The sequence below is a fragment of the Rutilus rutilus genome (genome assembly GCF_951802725.1).
Source record: "Rutilus rutilus genome assembly, chromosome: 25".
Lineage (NCBI taxonomy): Eukaryota > Metazoa > Chordata > Actinopteri > Cypriniformes > Leuciscidae > Rutilus > Rutilus rutilus.
The window spans coordinates 20,462,631-20,485,024 of NC_140229.1; the positions used below are offsets into that span (position 1 = coordinate 20,462,631).

The window sequence follows — 22,394 nt, forward strand, 5'->3', positions numbered from 1 at the left end:
TGCAGATATTTCCCTGCGTTTTGGCCTGTCATTTACACGAAAACGCAGTTTTTATCCCAGAAAATGATTATTTCTAAAAACTCCGGCCAAAGTGGAGATTTCTGAAAACGCCGGTTATGTGTTGCCGTGTCAACTGGGAGAAACGGGGGTTTTAGGTTCTCAAAGGTCACATTATGCGCCAGAAAATGCTTACGTCATGTGAGCGCCCTATGTTTAGAGTTTGTTTGGCTACTGTTTGATCATGGATGCTGTTAAGGTGATACTCATTTTTACTTTTGTGCAAACGCTTTTGGCCTGTTTGCATTTGCTTCGCTATCTGTCCACACAAACGAACCTCGCTCTGTTGTTTTTAAAGAAACAGGAAGTCGCTCGTGCTATTCGTTGTTGTCGATTTTGAGGATTCTGATTGGCTTGCATGGCTTTATCCTTCTCCCTACACTGCCGCCCATAGGTTTGGCATAGTTATGATGTTGCTCGACGGCGTATTTATGCGGGATGATGTAAACGACAACTTTTTGGAAAACGATGTTGTGTGCACAATGTTATTTTTGAAAACAGAGGGGGGGAAATATTTGTTTCTCTAAATACCCGGCTATGTGTAAATGTGGCCTTAGACTTTGTTTTATGCTTCATCATGTGAATATAATAGTGGATGTTTTGGCAATTCTGGATTGCTTTATCCAATTCTGGCCTGTGTATTCAGACTGACTCAAGAGTTTGACATGCAGGATTATGTTGCAATGATATGGAAGCCTGTATCAGCAATAGCTGCCGTGTTCTTAAACTTATCTTGCATTTCAACTATTATACTCTAATATGTGTTCATGTTTTTGAAAGCTGCATTTATTTGATCAAAAATACAGTAACAAATTGTTAAATATTATTCCAAATTAGAATAGCTATTGTCTATGTGAATATATTGTAAAGTGTAATTTATTCCTGTGATCAAAGCTGAATTTTCAGCATTATTACTCCAGTCTTAAGTGTCACATGATCCTTCAGAAATTATTCTAATATGCAGATTTCCTGCTCAAGAAACAACTGTTCACTGTGGTCTGGAGATGCACACAAACATCTATCATTAGAGCGGCATCAGAGCGAAGCTCTCAGTAACCAACAGCCAGCTCAAGCTCTCCATTCCAGCTCCTCATGGGCTAATTGAGCTCATCAGCGTAAGACATCTGGAACTGGATTATATCAATGCAATAAACGGATTTAAAAGCCCTTCACACAACAAGTAGGGCTGCACAATGATGGTTAAACTGATAATCTTGATAATTATCATTTGAGAAATTTCTTAAACATTATCAGAATAATTGCACTTTCATGTGAGCACAAATCAAGAGAACTCATATACAGGGTTTATTTGCCAGAAATACTGCAAGTCATAATTGCTAGATGTAAACTCAGAACTCTAAGAAACTCGCAATTGTGAGAAATAAGTAAGAATTGTGAAATAAGTCGCAATTACTGTTATATTTAATCCCTTGGCAAAACAAACTGCGAGAAAAAAAGTCTGCACCCTGCTACATAAAATATTGAGCTATACAGAAGCATAGGAGCTCAGGTTTGCAACTGGAGCTTGGCAAGTAGTTCAGTTAAATGGCTTGGACAGAAGCTTGGCTTGTTTAGTTCAAGTCAAGCACCAAAGTCAGAATGAACAATCTTGCTAAAGCAAAAATCTAACTTTGGTTCAGTAGTGTGGCCCAATAAATAATACCAAGAACAGTCATGAAAGATCCGACTCGTTGAAAATCAATTCCAAAGAGGCACTGTTAGGTTTAATGCAATTTATTAAATCTAAATTCACATAACCAGGTTAACTTCTCCACTAAACACCACAGTTTTCCCACTAGATATGGTATTGATGGGAGTCTCCCTTTCCTGTGAAAGTGGTAGAAGCATGAGGAGCATTTAAATACCAAATTCTCACAGTTCCTGAAGTCAGTTTATGGCAAGCACTCACTTTTCCTAGTGCAGCCTTGCTCACAGAAGCCAGAAGAGGGATGGCACACCGCTGTACTACAATGGATGAAGATCTAACAAGTAGAAAATATTAGAAAAAGTGGTGTCCGCTCAATTGTGTTCTTTCTTGCAAGAAAATGATATCTATGAAAAGTTTCAGTCTGGATTCAGACCGCATCATAGCACTGAAACTGCGCTCGTTAAAATCACAAATGATTTACTTTTAGCTTCTGACCAAGGCTGTATCTCAATACTAGTTTTACTCGATCTTAGTGCTGCGTTCGATACTATAGATCACACAATACTCTTAGATCGACTACAAAATTATACTGGTGTTCAAGGACAAGCATTAAGCTGGTTCAGATCATACTTATCTGACCGCTACCATTTTGTCTATTTAAATGGAGAAAAATCGATCATAACTCCAGTAAACTATGGAGTGCCGCAGGGATCTGTGTTAGGCCCTCTATTATTCTCAGTATATATGATGCCACTTGGAAATATTATAAGGAAACATGGAATTAGTTTCCATTGTTATGCTGATGACACTCAAATATATATTTCATCACGGCCAGATGAAAACGCTAAATTATCCAAATTGACAGAGTGTGTTAACGATATAAAAGATTGGATGACGCGTAATTTTCTTTTATTAAATCCAGACAAAACAGAGGTACTACTTATCGGTTCAAAAAACCACCCGCAAAACCTCTCGCAATACAACTTTAATATAGTAGGATGTCCTGTTACTTTATCCTCTACAGTAAAAGACCTGGGTGTTATACTCGATTGCAACCTGTCTTTCAAAAATCATATTTCTTATGTTACAAAAACCGCCTTTTTCCACCTTAGAAATATTGCTAAGCTACGTAATATGCTATCAGTTTCTGATGCAGAAAAGTTAGTTCATGCATTCATGACCTCGAGACTAGATTACTGTAATGCTTTATTAGCTGGTTGTCCTGCATCCTCAATTAACAAACTACAGTTAGTCCAGAATGCCGCCGCTAGAGTTCTTACTAGATCAAGAAAATATGATCATATAACACCGATTTTATCATCACTACATTGGTTACCTATAAAGTTCCGTATTAATTACAAGGTATTGCTACTGACTTATAAAGCCCTAAACGGCTTAGCTCCAGTCTATTTAACGGATCTTCTATCGCCCTATAATCCATCGCGCTCTTTAAGATCACTAAATTCAAGGCTTCTGGTCATACCTAGGATATCCAGAACCACCAAAGGAGGGAGAGCATTTTCACATTTAGCTCCAAAACTCTGGAATAGCCTTCCTGATACTGTTCGTTGCTCAGACTCGCTCTCCCAGTTTAAAACTAGATTAAAGTCGCATCTCTTCAGCCAGGCATTCATATAATATTTTTAATCTTACAGTTCAAATTACAATCCGGCCTCTAGTTCATAAACGCCAGAGGAGAACTGGCCCCCGACTGAGCCTGGGTTCTCCCAAGGTTTTTTTTTTTTTCTCCATTAGGTCACCTGATGGAGTTTTAGGACACCATTAGGTCACTTGATGGAGTTTTTCGGTTCCTTGCCACTGTTGCCTTTGGCTTGCTCAGTTGGGGATATTCTGGGGATATTTAATTTGATTTTATCAATAAATTCCACTAGAAACAAACCTTGTTGTATTATTTTAATTTAATACTGTGAAGCTGCTTTGATGCGATCTGTATTGTGAAAAGCGCTATACAAATATACTTGACTTGACTTGACTTGACTAACAGAGGGGGAAAGGGTTAAGCCACAGAATTCACTATAAAAAGTACTAATATTAAGGGTTGAGGTAAGGCTGCAGAGCATACAGTTTCCTGCAGAGGAGCCAGTGATGCTGGATCAACAAATGTGAACATCTTCACAATAAAGCACTTGTAGTGGGTTGGGAACTGAAGACCAGACGATCCAGCCACTGGAACCAATGTGGTCAGGTAACGATCATCCTGGTAAGGGAAGTGGACTGGGGGTTTATGTCGCCCAGCAATGTCCCAGCATCAGGACAATGTTGGGGTCGGTCCTCTCCAGAACACTCACCTCAACATACACAGGCTCCCGCAGGACTTTTGTAACCAGATAATCAGCATCACTGTGGTAGGACATGTACGCCTCATCCCCTGAGGAAGAATACCGCCATTTAACCAGAAACTGCTGCAACCTGGAGTTTAGAAAGGCTTTAGGCGCACTTGGGACAAACACTTACCTTCTGCACAGCTTTTGGTGACACATTGACCATTTGCCACTCTAAGCTCCACCCTGAGGGGTCCAGGAGCAGCTACTGGTGGAGGTGGAGGAACAGTGTTGACCTCCACAACCAGAGCTTCCACTGAAGTACCAGAGTACCTACACTGGAAGAGAAGCCTGGAAAACAAACAGTGAGCTTGTAGCATTTGCCAAGGATTAATAAATGTGGTAAAGCATACATCACTTACTCAAAATGGCCGTCCCTTGTGATGGAGCCAAGTGGTCCGATACCCACTTCATACGAGGAGGTCATTCTGTTGTCATACACCATATATCCACTGCCCTCCTGCAAATAGTAACACTGTTGGCATCCAGTCCATTCTAAGCCATGCAGAACAAAACCAAAATCATGCTGGTGCCGCATGCAGTGACAGGGAACTGGTATATAGAAAAGAAAGGTGTTGATCTCACAGGACTGCAAGCTGGATCACTTCCACCCAGGAGATGGACTGAATCCAGGCTCAAACGAGGCAGCGTGACATCTCTAGCCACCACTACCACAAACTGACCATCTCTTATACACTGGACAGTCACTGGAACAAGGTACAAGAGCAGGTTATTGCTAAGGTTCAGTTTAACATGAACACCTTTCACCTTTCACCAATCAATAAATTCCACTAGAAACAAACCTTGTTGTATTATTTTAATTTAATACTGTGAAGCTGCTTTGATACAATCTGTATTGTGAAAAGCGCTATACAAATATACTTGACTTGACTTGACCTTTACATTGACTCAACACTCTTGCCTGCCTTCCCATAGTAACGCTGCTGCCCATTAAAGCAGCAGTTAATAGCTGCACACCCAGCACCACAGCTCAGCTCCACATTGGATCTGCTCATAATCAGCTACAGCACATTTGTCAAGCAGCTCTGCCTCTGCCACTGGCTGCTTAGGCTGAAACTGCTGAGGAAACTGTTGACTAGCTTGCTGTTGAACTGACTGAGGAAACTGTTTATTAGCTTGCTGTTGAACTGACTGAGGAAACTGCTGACTTGCTTGCTGTTGAACTGGCTTAGGAAACTGTTGACTAGCTTACTGTTGAACTGGCTTAGAAAACTGTTGACTAGCTTGCTGTTGAACTGGCTGTTGAAACCACTGGTCAGTTTGCTCTAGTGATGTATCGTTCGCAAACGAGCCGGCTCTAAGAGCCTTTTCTTTTTAGCGAACGAGAAGAGCCGACTCCCGTCGGGGAGAGACAAATCTTTATTTGGGGCGGTACTTTATTTGGATGGGCACACCATGCGGCCAATCACATTGGAGGACAGACTAGGATCATATCATTATGTGAAAGAAGGGGGACACACGCTCCGAAGATAGCGAGTGCACTTGTACAGGCCAGGTACACAGAGCAACAGAGAGAGGAGGGGAGCCGGATTTAAATGCTAATGTTAAGACTTTTGCCTTTATTTATTTGCTGTGGTTCTGCGTTCAATAGGTGGGTTTTAGTCACGTGATTATGATGACGCGCGAAGGCGGGGCGATTTCAGATGGAGGGCAGGAAGTAAACACGGAGAATACGTCTATGGAGGAAACCGTTGCGGAGTGTCCGTATTGTACCTTTATCCGATTTTTCTGACCGTCCGTTTACACGTTCTTTCAACTGTGAAACTGTCTTTCAACAAAAAATCGGAATTGGGTCATATTTCACTGACAGTGTAAAAGAGACCTAAGTAAATGAGCATTTAACGACAACCTAATGCTATATAAACACAGACACAAAAAAACACGTTGGCTAGCTAACATACCTCCGATGAAGTGGGCGCTGCAGACCACTTTTTACGGCGTTGTTCTGTGAGCTTTTTACATTTCTCACCTTTATGAATGACAATCTTCGGTACTCTATAAAAACCCTTTCCCTTTTCTCGATTAGAACGATTAGAGCAGCCGTAAACTACACAAAACATTGGCATTTTTTCAGACGGCAGATCCTCAGCTATTTCACTTCCTGCCCTCCATCTGAATTTCGCACTCTCGCGATGCAGCAGCGTGACGTCACGTGAAACCAACCTATTATATATTGCTCAATTAAAGTTTTATTTAAATGTTAAATAATAGGGGTGCTAAATGTTTTTTTTTGTAACAAAAAAAATACATAAAAAAAAAGCTTTTATGAAAACATTGAATAAAAAATTGCTTACCAACACACAAATCATTCACAATTGCTAAATTGGATTAAAATAGAAGGCTCCGAGTGATACTAAATGAAGAGCCATTTGGGAGCCGTAAGAGCCGGCTCTTCTAAGGGAGCCAAGCTAAAAGAGCCGAATCTTTGAAAGTCCAGACTGCCACGTTTCGGTGAAGGACAAGATGGAGGATTAAGAAAATTTAGAAATAATTAAGAAAATTATCTGATTTCCCCTACCAGTTTCTTGTTCCTAGTCTTTGTGTATTAAAGCCCTCATGTTTGCCATGTAACTATGTTCCAGAATGATGGTTTCTAGTTCATGTTTATTTTGTGTTTCATGCTTTGGATTAACTCATGGTTTATGCTTCATGTTTTTTTATTTATTATTATCACCATTATAATAAACTGCACTTGGATCCCCTACATCATTGTTTTTGTCTGCTTCCATGTCAGCATCGTTAAACTTTGCTAAACAAACAAGATGTGCAAATGAAACCAAATGCTATGCGGAAACGTGAACGGAACCCCCACCACCCCCACCCCACCCACCACCACCACCACCACCATTTAGAAAGTACAACAAGCCCGATTGTTTGATATATACATTTTTTTTCCTTTATTTGTTTATTACACTTTGCTAAAAGTATACACATTAATAACTGTCACAGAATGGACTACAGAATATTTTTGCTGCAATCTGACAACAAAACCAAAAAGAACATTTATTAGCGGTTACGTCAATGTTTCTAAATTATGAATAGTTTAGCTTTAAACAATTCAAAATTCAAACACTAAGTATAACTGAACAATTAATTTTGCGTAGCAAACATTGTCATATCTTATTAATAAAAAGACAACAACAGAAACAACTACTTCAGAGATCACAGTAAGAAAGAAATCAGTGTTTTAAAAGACAATGGAAAAGTAGCCGATTTACAAGGCTTTTTTATTTTTGTATTGGTTATTCTTATTTGCTGGATATGTGCATTTGTTGCACTGCATTTATAATAAATAACAACAACAGCTACATACAAGGAAAATTGTAATGCATTATAAGCAATAGTCTCAGACAGGGAAGAGAATATGGCCTGAGAAATAGCTGGAGTTGACAATAACATTAGCACCCCGAGAAGCCTCTATCCACACACGGTCTCCCATCTGTAGGTTCAGTATCACCTTCCCTTCAGCTAATGATCGCGTATTAATGATGATTGTTACAGCAGTTAGCTGTACAACATTATTTCTCTTTAAGGTCACAGTGCCCAATGTCCGAGTTCCTATGCATGAGAATTGGAATTCATATACACCAGGAATCTGGCAGAGGAACAGCCCTGATTTTTGGTTATAATGGTTCTGTCCATTGTAAAGGACCTGACTGAACACAAGCACTTTAGCAGAGGCAGGAAGGGTGGTGCCAACAAAAGCAAAGAAGGCGGAATGTTGTTCTGTAGTATTAATGGGGGGTCCTGGAGGTCCAGATGGGCCTGCTACACCTCGTGGACCTGGGAAAATTAAATATTAGAGAAACGATAAAAAATCTCTGCTCTGTTGGTTAGTTCTGTTATCTGGCTTAAATAAAAAAAGAAAAAGAAATTGTGAGGTTGCCGGCTTTGTTGAAGGAATATTTTGATTTAGATAGCTTGATCTATGGCTTGCTTACCAGGTTCCCCTGGAGGTCCTCTGGGTCCCGGAGGTCCTTGGAAGGACTCTGTATCTGAGGGTTCATGCATAGATGTTATATGTTTGTACTATAAGGCCAACTGTTTAAATAAATCACAGTTTAAAATGCAAAAGAGGCCCCTAACCCAAGCAAAATTCCTTGAAGCATGCAAAAAGGTAGAAAGAAGGACTAAACAGCTTACAAAGGTTTGGTGCAGTTCATGTGCAGTCATAAACATTGTTTGACAGTTGTGACATCCAAATGTATTAATTTATGTCACTGCACCAGTCCAGTGTACAGCAAAGAAGAAACTACTCAAGCTGTGTCCAGTCTAGAGGTTTTGCAGTGAATGAATTGCCATTTAAGCTAATAAATCATGTGCACAAATCATCACGCTCTCTTTTTTCTTGCAATTAGAAGAAAACAAACACTTGTCTAACCTCATTTCCAATGTCTGATATGCTGATGCCACCGTCACCTGGAAGGCCAAATACCAAATCACAGGTAAACCAAACCGTGGTGACTATGCAACCAGATTATAAAATTTCTTCAATACCTGGTATGTGCCTATACTACCATAAATTAGGTACTCTACAAGCACATAGAAAAGGTAGTAAGAAGCTTAGGCAGAAATTTGCAGTCAGAGGAAGAAGATTCATGTATGACCACATAGCACATAAGCATTTAAGATCTTTAATACTGTGGTGCCTTACCAGTTTCAATCCAAGGGTTGAGGTCTAAGGCGGGGATATCCCCACAGTTAACGAAATTGGCTGAACTGGTGAAGCGGAAAGGATCTCTGGGAACTCTGCCGATTCCAGTGTTGTCACAGATGATGCGGGCCAGCGACACAGAGGCCAGTGATGCTTTTTGTTTGGTGGTAAACACTCCTTTGTTCTCCCACCATAACCTGAACACAATGTGACACCTCCTAAACACATTCTAGTTTCATTGACCAAATCAGGGATGTCCAATCCCACTCTCGGAGGGCCAGTGTCCTGCAGATTTTAGCTCCAACCTGCCACAGGGCATTTACCTGGAGATTTCCTGAAGACCTTGATTAGCAGGTTCAGGAGTGTTTAATTAGGGTTGGAGGAGGATAGTGGCACTTCAAGAGAGGTATTGGACACCCCTGGACTAAATACACATAAATCTTTACCTGTCACCCTCGCGAATGTGCTGGAACTGTGTAGAGATGAGGCAGGCAAAAAGAGAGCCAACACGACCACCAGGAACAAAAGGCTCAGCAACACCTCCCAACCAAATGTCAATGTTCTCAGGGGTGCCATAAAGCTCAATCAGCCTGCGAGCCAATTCAGTGTTGTTCATCACCACAGCCAATTCTTGCTCATTCTGAGGTGCCGACAGTCCACAGAACCGACGCCATGCATTATAGCCTTATGAGGAACAACAGATTAATACCCGTTAAGTCTTCTAAAAAAAACACATGGAGTGATAATGCAGCATGAAGCTGAGTTGACTTCACATGGTTGGATTTAAAGGGTTCCAAGACTTTTTTTTGCATGTTGTGTATGAATCCAGAATATTTACCTGGTATAGCGTGGTCACGGCTTCTTTGCATATTGAGGGCAGCCAAGTCCAAAGCAATGTGGGCTGTAAAGGCAAACAGTCTCTCTCTAATAGCATCCACCATCATGTGGTCCTGCGTATTCAGTTTTGCTGGTCGACCAATCAATCCACGCAGCAGAGGATCGATGCCCCCTAAGCAAAAAGCAAAGCAGAAATAAAGTAAGTTTGAAAGAAGACAGATTTAGGACTCTCTGGGTATGCTGTAACAAGCCTCACAAATTCACCTTCAAATATCACCCTCCATGGCGAGAAGAAGGCCTCATAGAGGGGCACACTTGGAAATTGAGGATGGTTCTGGTAATTTTCATCAAGACGAGGTATGATAGGTTGGATGGCCAGGTGGGCAAAACGGAAAGCTGCTGTGGCAAAGACGTTTGCAATGGTAGGGTCCACATTTTCATTGTAACCTGGATATTGTCCAAGGTGTCTATTGTAAGCATCAGGACCCACAATTATCGGCAAGTAGTCCTTAATCACCAAGATCTAAAAGAGAAAGGAGAGGTTGAATATATGAATATGTTGTACTCCTCATGTAACTGTTTGTGCTTGTGTTAATGCACTTTTCATTAAATGTCTTTACCTGGTTGTAGGCACCCACAATTTTTCTTGCCTCTTGATAGAGGGTTTCACTACTCCAGGTAGGATTGAGCACATGAAGGGCACGAGCCAATCTATTGTGCTCTCTCAAGAAAAGTGCGTGTAATGAGGTAAGAGCAATGTTCTCATCAACACGAACATCCCACTCCAGGTAGGATTGAGCACATGAAGGGCACGAGCCAATCTATTGTGCTCTCTCAAGAAAAGTGCGTGTAATGAGGTAAGAGCAATGTTCTCATCAACACGAACATCCCCTGCACACATCAAGAGTTTTAGCATTTGAGTTGTGCAAATAGCATACATTTTAGATGATGGATTTACCAATGAAAACTATGCCTGATTGCATATGAAGGCATAACATTTTCTAAGAATGAAAAAGTTCCTGACCTGCAGTGAAGCAAGGCACCTCTGTTAGGGTGGTGTCATTGAGGGTTTTCCTACGCGTGGCACACATGTAACTTTCTACACTAGTAAAGGGCAGGTGCTCTCGTCCATTGTCCTGGAACTGATCGTTGACACGTAGAAGACCACCATCACTGGTCAGGTCTCGCAGATTCTTTGCTAGCCCATCCTCATTCCCGTAAACCTGTCCAGCATCTAGGAAAGCTGTTAGAGTGTTGATCTGTTCCCGAACTTTGGGGAATCCACCAAACATATAGGCGGTGTTCCCAGAACCACAGGCCGGTGATGAACGGAAGAAAGGGAGACAGGACGCAGGACGCAGGCGTTGATCTCCTGGAGGAGCCTATGTTTTGACAATAAATATAGCATGAACGATAGTTTTTTATAAAACAACAATAGTGGGATAATATCTGACAGAAGAACAATCTTTGACTGACCGGAATTGGGAAGCAGGGTTCAGAGCGCTCACAGCTCTCGTCACAGTTGATGCCACTGCTGAAGGACCTAATGCTTGGTGAGGTGGGCGTAAAAGTCAGATCGTGGTCAACCCATTGCCCAAAGATGGTAAGCATGAAGGTAAAGTCACGATCACTCTCTACGTCAGCATCTGCAGTGCTTAGAATACGATTGGAAACCAGTCTGACCTGTAATCATTGAGGTAGACAGATCATTTTCTCACTCTCATGAGCATGAGAGTGAGTCTCACAAACATTCAGACATTGTTAACTGATTGGTGGCCTACTTGATTGTCAAGTAAACTATTCATAATCATCTCCATCATACCAGGGGCAGCGCTGCACCATTGTGCAATCTGTTGGGATCCCATCCTTTGGCCTGGGAGATGCCATCCTCATAGACAGCAGGTAACCATCGGGCAAAAGGGGTGTTGGATGCACCAAGAAGTGGGTTCCTCCTGGGAATGATACATTTAGTTGTTTAGCAAGACAAACACTGAGTCTTTGATTAAGACTCCTCTGAATAAGGATGGCAAGACAGACCTGTTGTTGCAGACATTGCTGGCAGTTCGATACTTGTTTATGAGGGGTGTGGTCCTACAAGAAGGTGGCTGGACTTGAGCAGCACAGCCGGTCAGACGCGTAATCGTGTTAAGCTCGTCTTGAGTGAGCAGATCTAGGGGAAAACACATAACAACAGTTTATAACAAGAAACATCAGTCAGTGATGGATCTTTTCTGAGCTTTACAAGTTTAGCCAAGTTTTTTGTCCTCATACCTGTATCATTGATGGACCTCTTGTGTACATGATGGGCTTTCTCACTGATCAGTCTGAGCGTTTGCCCCATGTAGTCTGCGGCTCTCACAGCGTCTCGTGTCTTTCGAGCTGGCTGTTTCAGCAGACGTAGCTTGTCGGAAGGCTTGATGACATCTCTGCGCACCCTTGCTAAGCTCCTGAAAGAGGGGAGATTAATAAAAATAAAATAGATCAATGACTGATGATGGCACAGGAATATTGAGCAATATTCTTACAAACTTTACTCACTCATCACGAGAATACTTGTAAGCAGCATCTACTATTTGCTTTGCTTCCTCAATTGAATCTAGAATGAAACGTCTCCCGGGACTCTCTTCTTCTGCTAAAAAAAAGAAAAGACTATTACATCAGGATCTGGCCCTAGAAAGGCTAAGGATGACTAATTTTAGTGAAAGCTGCAATTTATTTATTTATCTATTTATTTATTTACTTTACTTTACAAAATGCAACAATGTGCAGTAAGTGATAGATGTAGTCATGAAATTGAATCTCCAGAAGACGAATGTCATACCAGGTGTATAGCTTAAATGACTAAAGAGAACAAGACTACATTTCTTGCACCAGAATTTTTTATATGGTTTGATTCTATATTGTTAATTATTAGAAGTTTGATTTTTGATGGCATGGTTAGTAAAACTTACCACCCACTGAAAGGGCACAACAGCACCCCACCACAAAAAGAAAAGTGGGAAAATTCATCTCTGAAACACAAATTGAGACATATAGAGAGTAAACATAAATAGATTTTGTTTATGAAAGTTGCACTGTTTTCTGTATTTCAACAATTTTTATTTTAATTTGAAGATAAATTCCTCTACATTTAAGTGAAAAAATATATGATTAACTTAAGAAAAAACGTACCTTTTTTAAACCTGCTAAGTGGTGTAAAATGGCACTTTAAACTAACTTAGCTGGTTTTAAACTAAATAAATAGTTTTAAGATTATGCATATTTTACATTTGAATAGAAAGGACAAAATAATACTAAGAATTTATCCTGAAAGATAAAAAAAATCAACAGTCTAGAATAAGAATTTATTTACTCTAAATTCTTTGTATTTGCAATCAGCATCACAGAGTTTCATGATACTGCTTTTTTAAAAAGTGCAATTAAATTGAAAAATAATTGAAAGAGAAATTTTGCATTTCTCACCTGGTGACAGGTCTCAGGCTCTCTGTTTCTGGACTCAAGGCTCAGTGTGTGTTGTACTGACTGGATGGAGCAGCCGTGCTTTATACCGTCCCTCATCCTCACTCTGCTAAGCATCACTGAGGGAGTCGTAGGCGGGGCAACTGGTTTACTTCCTTCTTCCTTCACTGAAGGACATTTACTATTTACATTAATCAGTTTGATTTATTGATTTATTTGAGGTGACAGTCTGACAATTATTTACTCTTCATTACTCTACATTACAGGAATGCAAGGACAATAATTACAGATTTATCTTCTTCTTAATACTGACACTAAATATTTAAAGGCAATGGTTCACAAAAAAAAAAAAAAAAAAAAAAATATTCTGTCATTATTTGCTCACCCTCATTCCAAACTTGTATGCCTTTCTTCTGTGGAACATAAAACATAATATTTTGACAAATGTCTGAGTGTTTTTGTCCAATGCAGGTCAATAGGCCCCTATGTTTTTTAGTTTCCAATGTTCTTCAAAATATATTCTTTTGTGTTCAGCAGAAGAATGAAAGGCATACAGGTAGACATTGTTCATGAAATAGATATAATAACTTTAAGTAACTTTGCAACTATGTCAGCTACCAGTCATTAGAGTATTAGTAGACTGGCTGTATCTGCTAACACTTGTGATGGTCCACCAACATGTTAACTTATTCTACTAACCTGAATCTTATCACCTACAGTAACTCTGACCAAACAGTCTGACCTAACAGTCAACTACAGTCTACTATACTCTAATGAGTGTTAGTTAACATGCAGTTGACAAGTTACTTATAAGTAGTAAAATGTCTGAAGTGGACTATCGAAATAAAGTGTAACCGAAGTATTAATTGGAAGTATGGGAATTATATATAGTGCCAAAAATATTAAACAATATAAAACTCTCTTATATTCTATCTGCTTCAAAGTCAATTTCAACTTTGGACATTATCTTAAACAACTTCCTGCTTTTTAAACAATATTGAAAGAGTTTAAATGTGTGATGGACACTCGTGGCTCTTTCATTATCCACTCCAGTTCATCCATAATAATAATAACAGCATGTTAGTTGCATAAAAAAACTTATTCATACATAAACAATTTATATTGTCCACAAATCTCATTTTAAACATTTAAGCACAATACTTTTAGAGAAAAAGTTTTTAAAATCACAGGTAACATAAATTCAATCAGGTGTGTTGAAACGTTTCTTTTAGTTTTCTAATTAAGGAAGTTAATAAATCTCTACTGTGCGACAGCCAAACAATAGTTGAAATTGTTTACTAGCCTAGTGACCTATAATCTCTCACTAAGATGTCGGGAAGCTCTCCTGCTTGGAAACATTTCCTTCTCTAAATTTATCAGTGTCTGGACTAAGGTGTTTTTTTTTTTTTTTATCGGCATTGCACCTGTCATAGAGTTTATGGCAACAAACCACATGATGTGATGAATCAGAGCCTGTTTATGAAGTTGTTTTAAAGCAAACGTTGGCCTGATTACAGAACATTTCATGAAAAACATGCTGGCACACACAAGGGCTTTATCAGTAACAAGATATTTAATGTTAGCTTTAAACCTACAGACTTCATTTGTCAAATTATTATCCGTACTTTTTTGGGCACAAAGTCTGCCTATGTTTTTCATCTTTTCATTTCTGTTTTTCAAAAATTGAAAGACTCTTTCATTATTGGAGTCATATGAAGTTTCAATTCATGTCATTTTTATTGCATTTTTTACCACTAAAAGTAAACGCCTGCAGACTTGAAAACCAATTGAATCATTTTATTTTTGGTCTTGCAGAATTTTTCTCATACAGATATGTTGAAAGTATTTAGAGGAACTTACTTCACTTGGTTGGCTAAGTGAAGGCAAACCTCAAGACCTCAAGAAATTTTCAACAGAGACATTACTGACGAATGAACTACAAACTGTCACTTATTCACTCCAGTCTGAGACTCTCAACGTATTTTTGTGGGTTTTGTACTTCTCTTTTGTACTTTTTTTGTTTTTGTACTTCTCATGACGTATCAATTAAACTTAAAGTTTTAACATTTAACAAACCTGTAAAAGATGAGACTTTTCTCTTTTTGTTTACCTGAGGTGATGTGATTTTATCTATTTTATTTGATAAAATAAATAGACTCAACCTAGACTTTTTAGTTCATGAAGTGACACAGATAAGGTACAGTAAAAATTTGTCAATATTTGTTTTTGTTTTTTATTGCTAAAAGAAAGCATATGACAGATTATTAAAGCTAGAGGATACTATTTTACTGCTGTATCACATTGTATCACAAATACTAGTGACTAAACAGACTTTTGGGAATTACTGAAATTGTCCTGTCAGCACTATTTAAAGAGGTTATCATCGAAAATTATTATTAATCTTGCAAATACGGTGTTTTTGTATGTGGGCTGTTTGTCAATTATTGAGTTAATTCATTAGACATCAGGTGACAACCCGACACAGACGAAAATAGAAGCCCTTAAAATAAATAAAATAAATGTATTCATTTATGTTATAAAAAAAGTGGAGGTTGATTGCCTTTGATGGCAACAACAAAAGATATGGGAAGTGTTTTGTTCCTTTCAGAAAGCAATAAGCCTATTTATGATCCTAGCTATATGATTATATCACCTAGTTGTATTTTACTATCTTAAGCAATGTTTTTGCTGATGTCTTTGATCCTATCAGAGAATGACCTACCATTTGAGCTTGAACACTTTGAGTTACTGGGTTACAGAACTGGGTTAACAGAACAAACCATCCCCCCCCCCCCCCCCCAGGAGGGGAGAGTGGGGTAAGCAGTGGTGAGTGGAAACTAGTTACATGTAAAGGAGTTACGTAATTCAATTACAAAATAAATGTAACTCTAATCAGTAACTGAAAAATGTTGTAATTACAGTTACTTATGAAAATGTTAACGATTACAAAGGGGGTTACATCTGAATATTTTATGTAAAAGCTAGGTTATGTTGAATATTAATATTTTGTTGCTTTGCTTGTTTTTTGATGTGCACGATGCCTCCTGCCATTTAAAGGCCGTTTCGTAAAGCGATGCTATTCTGAAGCTTTTGATTGGTTCTCGTTTGAATTTGCAGCGCACCACGTCTGCCAATTACATCAATCCACATTTTCGCCAAAAGCTTTAGGCTACAATCTGTCCAAGAGTTGCCACCATGGCAAGTGATAAAAATGCTGTGTGCTGGAAATTAGAAAAGTAATATAAAAGTAATCAAATGTAATCAGTTATATTACTTTAATATAGTAATTGGAATAGTTACACCACTTATTACATTCTAAATAGGGTAACTTGAAATCTGTAACCCATTACATTTCCAAAGTAACCTTCCCAACACTAGGGGTAAGATGAGCCAGTGGGTGTCACGGCAAATTTACAGTTTTTCACACTTGCTAAGACACATTTCTTGAAACCTTCACCCATTTTCTCACAACACTAAACACAAATCCAAATTTTCAAACAAAACTCACAAAACAATTGACTCTTCTGGCAAAGTCAAACAATTGCTTCAAAACCATTTTGCCTCTACTCAAAATCAAACAATGCTTTCAGATCATACACACACACACCAGTCAATAAAATAAGCAGTACAGATAATTTATTGGACACTACATCAATGGAGAACACAGCATCCAGAATGTTACAGAAAAAAAAAATATATTGTATACAGTAAACAATTTTTGCAATTACATAAAAAAGTATAGTAACTGCAACTGAGTAAGGTGAAGGTGTACGGAACACTCAGATACTGTAAGTTGTGCAACTGCAAAATCAAGGTCAATGAGAGATTAATTCTGCTTCAGCATCATGTTTTCCTGATGGCTCTGGCCTGAGGACTTTGTTCATATCACAGACAATGTTGTCTCCCGCCAGAAAAGTGTTTTAATGAGTGAGAATGTGTTCAGAGTTTTGCAAAAATATTGCAGGAGATTTGCAAACAGTGTCTAACTGCCTGAACTTGTGTAAGGTTTTGCAGAAATAGTGATTTATTCGACAAATTGGTTTAGGCTATTGACAATTTGGTTCAAAGAATGGAGTTTAGTGTTTTTAGCAATTCAGAAAAACTGTAATGTTTAATGACAAATTATTAGCTGTAAAGTTAACATGGTATAAACATTCAAATGAACTGTTAGGAACTTACCCTAACTAACCCTAACCCTAACCTAATGCAGGAAATACCATTACATGACATGATTTAGAAACTTTGCTAGAACAAAGTACAGGCTGGATTTTAATGAATAAATCAAGGAAGAAACCTTTGCACACCTTAAAGACAAACAATTGGGGATTATCACCGTGAACTTCTGGGTTCTAGAAGTGAAGAGACCTCAGCCTCAGCACTGGCGAAACATAAGGAAGAAGGAAGGAGGAACACTTCAAATTACCCAACAACCTTCATGTTGAAACTTTGAATGTTGACAAGTCTTACAAAGACTGCCATTGTCAAGGCCACTTATAGATATAGAGAGATTTTTGAAAAAATAATTCTGCATATGTGATCACATTTACAGTTTTTCTCGATTGTTAACACACTATAACTGGTTCAGTTGGCCCAATTTCCCAAACCATTCATTCATTTTTAGAAACAAAGACCCGTTTCTCAAAACATTCAATTGTTTTCACACATATTCCAATTTTCTCAATGTTTTCTGCAAAACTCTACACAAAAATGCCTGCATTTTACACAGGTTTAACCATGTTCTCATTCAGAAAATGGAAACATGTAATATAATTACCTCAGGTGTCACACTGTGAACTCAAACAGCACACATTTATCCATGTGTAAACATTAAGTAACAAAACCGATGGATGACACACCAATCAGAATCTCAGGCTAATATAAATAGGGCCACGAAGAAAACAAGGAAGAGGAAGAGGAGAGAAAAAGAAAAAGAAAAATTAAGGGGACAGGGTCAAAGGACATTTGTGTCACGGAGTCAACAGAGCCATCACTTCCGCCCACTGCACCGGATCATTGCACTCCGCCCACCAGATCACAGTCACCTGAATTTTAATCACCGGCACCTGCACCTCATGATTACACTCTCTATATCTGCCACTATGTCCTTCACTTCAATGTCTGGTCTTGTTGATGCAAGACTTCTCTACTTAGCTGCACCATAGATCTACTTACCCAAAGCTCTGTTGTTCCTCATTGTTGCTGTCTGTTTCCATCATCCATCATCCATCATCCGTTCTATAAAGATATTACTCAAGCTCAGCTAAGTGTTCACCATTATCAGCATTCCGTCATCGATCATCTCTATAGCCCCTTTCACACAGCACATTGAACCCGGGAAATTGCCGGCAAATTGCCGGAACGCCTTCTGTGTGAACGCAAACACGACCCGGGTTTAATGCCGGGATCGATGCCGGGTTGGGGACCTAGTAACATTGCCGTGTTCAGTCCCGGGACGCGCGCTGTGTGAACAAAAGCCGCAATAATGCCGTGTCATAGTGATGACGCTGAAGCCGGGATCGTTCGCCAGCTGTGAAACGGTACGAAATGCGCAATTTTATGATCGAATCAGAGAAATAAATGCACAAGCGTGGTTTCTCGAGGGAGAGATCGCAGCTCATAAGCAAACTGAAGACGCTGCTGAGACATTACAAGTCACATCGATGTCACGTGTCTTTCTGGGACATACACGGGTTGTGTGTGAACGCGCTCTCTGATTCCGGAAAATCACTGGCAGTGTGAATGAACCAAAATCAAATGAACCCGGGTCAAATCCCGGGTCACTTTATCCGTGTATTTTCCGGAATCTCTGTGTGAGATCTCTGGGCTTATCAGTACTGCTCACTCTGCACTTTAATAAAGTTTACTTGTTTGTTACACTTTAACCTTGTCTGTCTTCTCATGGATGTGACAGAAAACCAGACCACCAACTTGTAGAGCACGAGCACCGCTGCCATGGATTCCTTCACTGAATTGGTGAACGCCGTTTGTCATGCACTTCCTCCACAATCCACCACTTCACCTGCTGCCTCTGCCAGTCCCATGGCCCGACCAGCGACATACAGTGGTGAGGCGGCGTGTTTCTTCTAAAGTGCAGTCTTCATTTTGAAATGCAACCTCACCTATACCCCACCGATCGAGCGTGTATTGCGTTCGTGATCTCTCTCCTCTCCGGACACGCTCTTCAGTGGGCTCAAGCGCTATGGCAAGCCGATGTTCCCGTTACTAAGTCATTGTCTGCATTTCTAACACACTTCAAATAAGTCTTCGGCCAAACTACGTCATCGCTATCCGTTCATGATCAACTGTAACACCTTCAAGGTAATCAATCAGTGAGTTCATATTCCTTGCATTTCGGCACTCTCACTGTGGCAAGTGGATGGAATGAGATGGCTCTCCTCACAGCCTATCGTAAAGGTCTAGATCCCAAGATTCGACAATTAATGGTTATTCATGATGATAATATGTAATACTGTAATAAGTGGTGTAACTATTCCAATTATCAGTACGCCCAGAACTCCCTTCGCCAGTCTACACCCGGGCTTACTCCGTTTCAGTGCATCCTCGGATATCAACCACCCCTGTTTCCCTGGTCCGGCGAGCCATCCGACGTTCCAGCTGTTACCCACTGGTTCGAGCAGAGCGAAAGGGTGTGGGACTCAGCTCATGTCCATCTACAGCAGGCAGTGCGAAGACATCTCAAGCCAACGTCTGAAGATCAGAGACTCCACAGTACCAACCTGGACAAAAGGTATGGTTATCCACCCGAGATATCCATCTTCGCCTGCCCTGCCGTAAGCTGAGTCCCTGCTATATAGGTCCTTTCACCATCCAGAGGCAGCTCAACAACGTCACCTACCGGCTTAACCATCCTGCACAGTATCGTATATCACCATCCTTTCATGTTTCCCTCTTGAAGCCCTTCACTGAACCTTTATCTCCCCTCATACAGAACCTGGTGAAGCTGACATACCTCCTCCTGAAGTTGCCAAAGAAGAGCTCATCTATAGAGTCCAGTCCATCATCAACTCGTGACAACGGGCAACCGGCTGGAGTATCTGGTTGATTGGGAGGGGTACGGTCCAGAGGAATGTTCCTGGGTAGCTCGAGATGATATACTTGACCCCTCCCTCCTAACCCAGTTTCACCATGATAATCCAACTCGTCCTGCACCCAGAGGTCGAGGTCGTTGCAATTTTAGGAGCCGATCGTAGAGGAGGGGGTACTGTCACGGAGTCAACAGAGCAATCACTTCCGCCCACTGCACCGGATCATTGCCCTCCACCCACCAGATCAGTCACCTGAATTCTAATTACCGGCACCTGCACCTGCACCTCATGATTACACTCCCTATATCTGCCACCGTGTCCTTCACATCTCGTCGATACAAGACTCCTCTACTTACCTGCACCATAGATCAACTTACCCGAAGCCCTGTTGTTCCTCATCGTTGCTGTCCATCGTTGTCTTGATTGTCATTGTCTGTTCTGTAAAGACATTACTCAAGTTCAGCTAAGTGTTCACCATTATCAGCGTTCACCATTATCAGCATTCCATCATCGACCATCTCTATCAGCACTGCTCACTCTGCACTTTAATAAAGTGTACTTGTTTGTTACACCTTAACCTTGTCTGTCTTCTCATGGATGTGAATTTGTTCCTGATGATATACAAAGCACTTTGACCATGTTCTTTCGCAGGAATGACCATTAAGGAAATTGGTCTACATGCTCGTATACTACTCACACATACAGTATAATTACAGCACACAGTAGCAGTACTTTAGATGGGAGAACCTTCACTATTCTATGTACAGTAAATATAGTAGCACATGTTGTAAACCCTTAAACTCATAATTGTCAAACTTATTCGTAGCCAGTTACTTAAGTTCTTACATTTAGCATTTTTGCTGAACTGAGAGATGACTGCCTAAGGGAGGGAGAGGAAGACTAAACTGCTCTAGTATGGTCATTACCAGGACCGTAATGCAACTTGGCAGAGGATGCTGAATTTATCTATTTACTGTAATTGACAGTATACTGTATTGCAATTAAGTTCGTGTTCAATTCTTTGTTATTGAAATTTCTTTTCTGCTGCAAGGTCTCTTTACAGTAGTGTAATTCTTAGTTTTTTTTTTTTTTTTTTTTTACTGATTAAACACATTTTCAAAACTTTGCCTCTCTAACAATGAGCAATACATTCATTGCAGTATTAATTAATCTTTGCTAATGGTTAATTGTTTGTTCATGTTAGTTCACAGTGCACTGTTAACAAATACAACTTGATTTTTATCTATCATATAGCATGCTTGTGAATATGGAATATATTTGGGCATCTACTAAAAAATTAAAATAAAATGTCGCCAAACTGGAGCAATTAAATCGGAGGACACTAACAACCTGGCACTTCATACACATAACGCTAGCTTAGCTACGGTTATTTCCAGCATTTTATTGTGTTATATACGGACTGAAAATGGATCGATTTCTTATTAAACAAAGTCGCGCACCAAGTGGACAGCACCAAAGCAATGTGACAGTGACAAACGAGGGAACTAAAGATTCGGAGCATGCAACAACGGCAGGGTTGCCAACTTTGGGACTTTGGCTGGAGTGAGACTCTGTAAAACTTCAGAGAAAATTTTTGGCAACCCTAACTTTAAAAATGTCAGTCCTTGTTTACTTAGTATAAACCCTGATTTATAAAAAAAAAAAAAAAAAAAAAAAAAAAAAAAAAAAAACACTAATAGAATGGAAACATGTTTTCAAAATGTACAATTATTTTATTGATTGATCGATTGATATAAAAAAATAAGATAGAGTTGATTAAATAACAAACATGTAAAACAACAACATCAAAACAATAAGAAATCTCAAAACAAAAGGGACACATTATAGTTACTCCACCTCCCCAGAAAACCACAACACACAAGTTTCACACATTAGGCCTGTTGTAGCCTATGCCACAGTGGCAGTTTGGCCTGCTTTCACCACCTCTCCAGGAGCCTCGTATCTGAAGCAGGGTTCGATCACAATCTGGCCAACCTTTGATAATTTGGGGAATTTTAAAATGCCACTTGCCCGATTTGACAAAACGTAATTTGTACCATGAGCCTATTTTTATTAAGCAAATAGCTAGCCCTCATAATGCACGTCAGACAATGTTCACAATAGTTGAAGTCTGTACTCTCGTCACACAGACTGATTAGTCAAGGCTACGTCTGTAGTGACAAGGCACACCATTTTATTATCTGCTTACCTTGATTGTCATCCAAACTTTCAAACGCGCATGAACTCACTTCCCCAAACTTAGAGCTGTCACCACAACTGACACATCTCTGCAGCAGCACTTCAGCCACAGATGATTTGTTAATGTTTTG

At 39.7% G+C, this 22,394-nt stretch overlaps 2 protein-coding genes and 1 long non-coding RNA gene across 4 annotated transcripts; 1 reads left to right on the top strand and 2 right to left on the bottom strand.

Moving 5' to 3' along the window:
- Window positions 1–1,044: 1,044 nt before the first annotated feature.
- Window positions 1,045–5,988, bottom strand: LOC311285381 (zona pellucida sperm-binding protein 1-like). Of its 2 annotated transcripts, XR_014626347.1 has the most exons (4): window positions 4,410–5,988; window positions 4,181–4,338; window positions 3,789–4,094; window positions 1,045–2,039 (listed from the first exon to the last, which is right to left on the bottom strand). XR_014626347.1 is itself a non-coding variant. In XM_084401015.1 (3 exons), exons 1-3 carry the CDS (start codon window positions 4,583–4,585, stop codon window positions 3,949–3,951), a joined length of 480 nt encoding a protein of 159 aa, XP_084257141.1. In that variant the 5' UTR covers window positions 4,586–5,988; the 3' UTR covers window positions 3,730–3,948. The 2 variants fall into 2 exon arrangements, 1 of the variants encoding a protein (XP_084257141.1); XM_084401015.1 differs by lacking the exon at window positions 1,045–2,039 and having other exon boundaries at window positions 3,730–4,094.
- Window positions 5,989–7,701: 1,713 nt separating this feature from the next.
- LOC311285382 (eosinophil peroxidase-like) lies at window positions 7,702–13,119 on the bottom strand. Its single transcript, XM_084401016.1, has 16 exons — window positions 13,022–13,119; window positions 12,511–12,570; window positions 12,098–12,191; window positions 11,831–12,006; window positions 11,597–11,729; window positions 11,382–11,511; window positions 11,036–11,242; window positions 10,584–10,941; window positions 10,180–10,340; window positions 9,824–10,082; window positions 9,561–9,731; window positions 9,169–9,406; window positions 8,723–8,919; window positions 8,450–8,487; window positions 8,010–8,063; window positions 7,702–7,851 (listed from the first exon to the last, which is right to left on the bottom strand). Exons 2-16 carry the CDS (start codon window positions 12,566–12,568, stop codon window positions 7,837–7,839), a joined length of 2,289 nt encoding a protein of 762 aa, XP_084257142.1. The 5' UTR covers window positions 12,569–12,570; window positions 13,022–13,119; the 3' UTR covers window positions 7,702–7,836.
- A 140-nt stretch (window positions 13,120–13,259) lies between these two features.
- LOC311285383 lies at window positions 13,260–20,634 on the top strand. The gene is made up of 3 exons (XR_014626348.1): window positions 13,260–15,215; window positions 15,821–19,766; window positions 19,968–20,634. It is a non-coding gene; the product is annotated as an uncharacterized lncRNA (long non-coding RNA).
- The last annotated feature ends 1,760 nt before the right edge of the window (window positions 20,635–22,394 follow it).

Bases quoted from the DNA above. Each gene is read 5' to 3' on its own strand.
- LOC311285382 (XM_084401016.1), bottom strand. From the start codon at position 12,568: ATGAATTTTCCCACTTTTCTTTTTGTGGTGGGGTGCTGTTGTGCCCTT. The intron at 8,488-8,722 runs GTAAGGCACCAC...TTGGCCTTCCAG, and splicing joins CAACCCTTGGATTGAAACTG to GTGACGGTGGCATCAGCATA. The intron at 8,064-8,449 runs GTTAGACAAGTG...ATGAACCCTCAG, and splicing joins TATCAGACATTGGAAATGAG to ATACAGAGTCCTTCCAAGGA.
- LOC311285381 (XM_084401015.1), bottom strand. From the start codon at position 4,585: ATGCGGCACCAGCATGATTTTGGTTTTGTTCTGCATGGCTTAGAATGG. The intron at 4,339-4,409 runs GTAAGTGATGTA...TTTGTTTTCCAG, and splicing joins ACAAGGGACGGCCATTTTGA to GCTTCTCTTCCAGTGTAGGT. The intron at 4,095-4,180 runs GTAAGTGTTTGT...ATTCTTCCTCAG, and splicing joins CACCAAAAGCTGTGCAGAAG to GGGATGAGGCGTACATGTCC.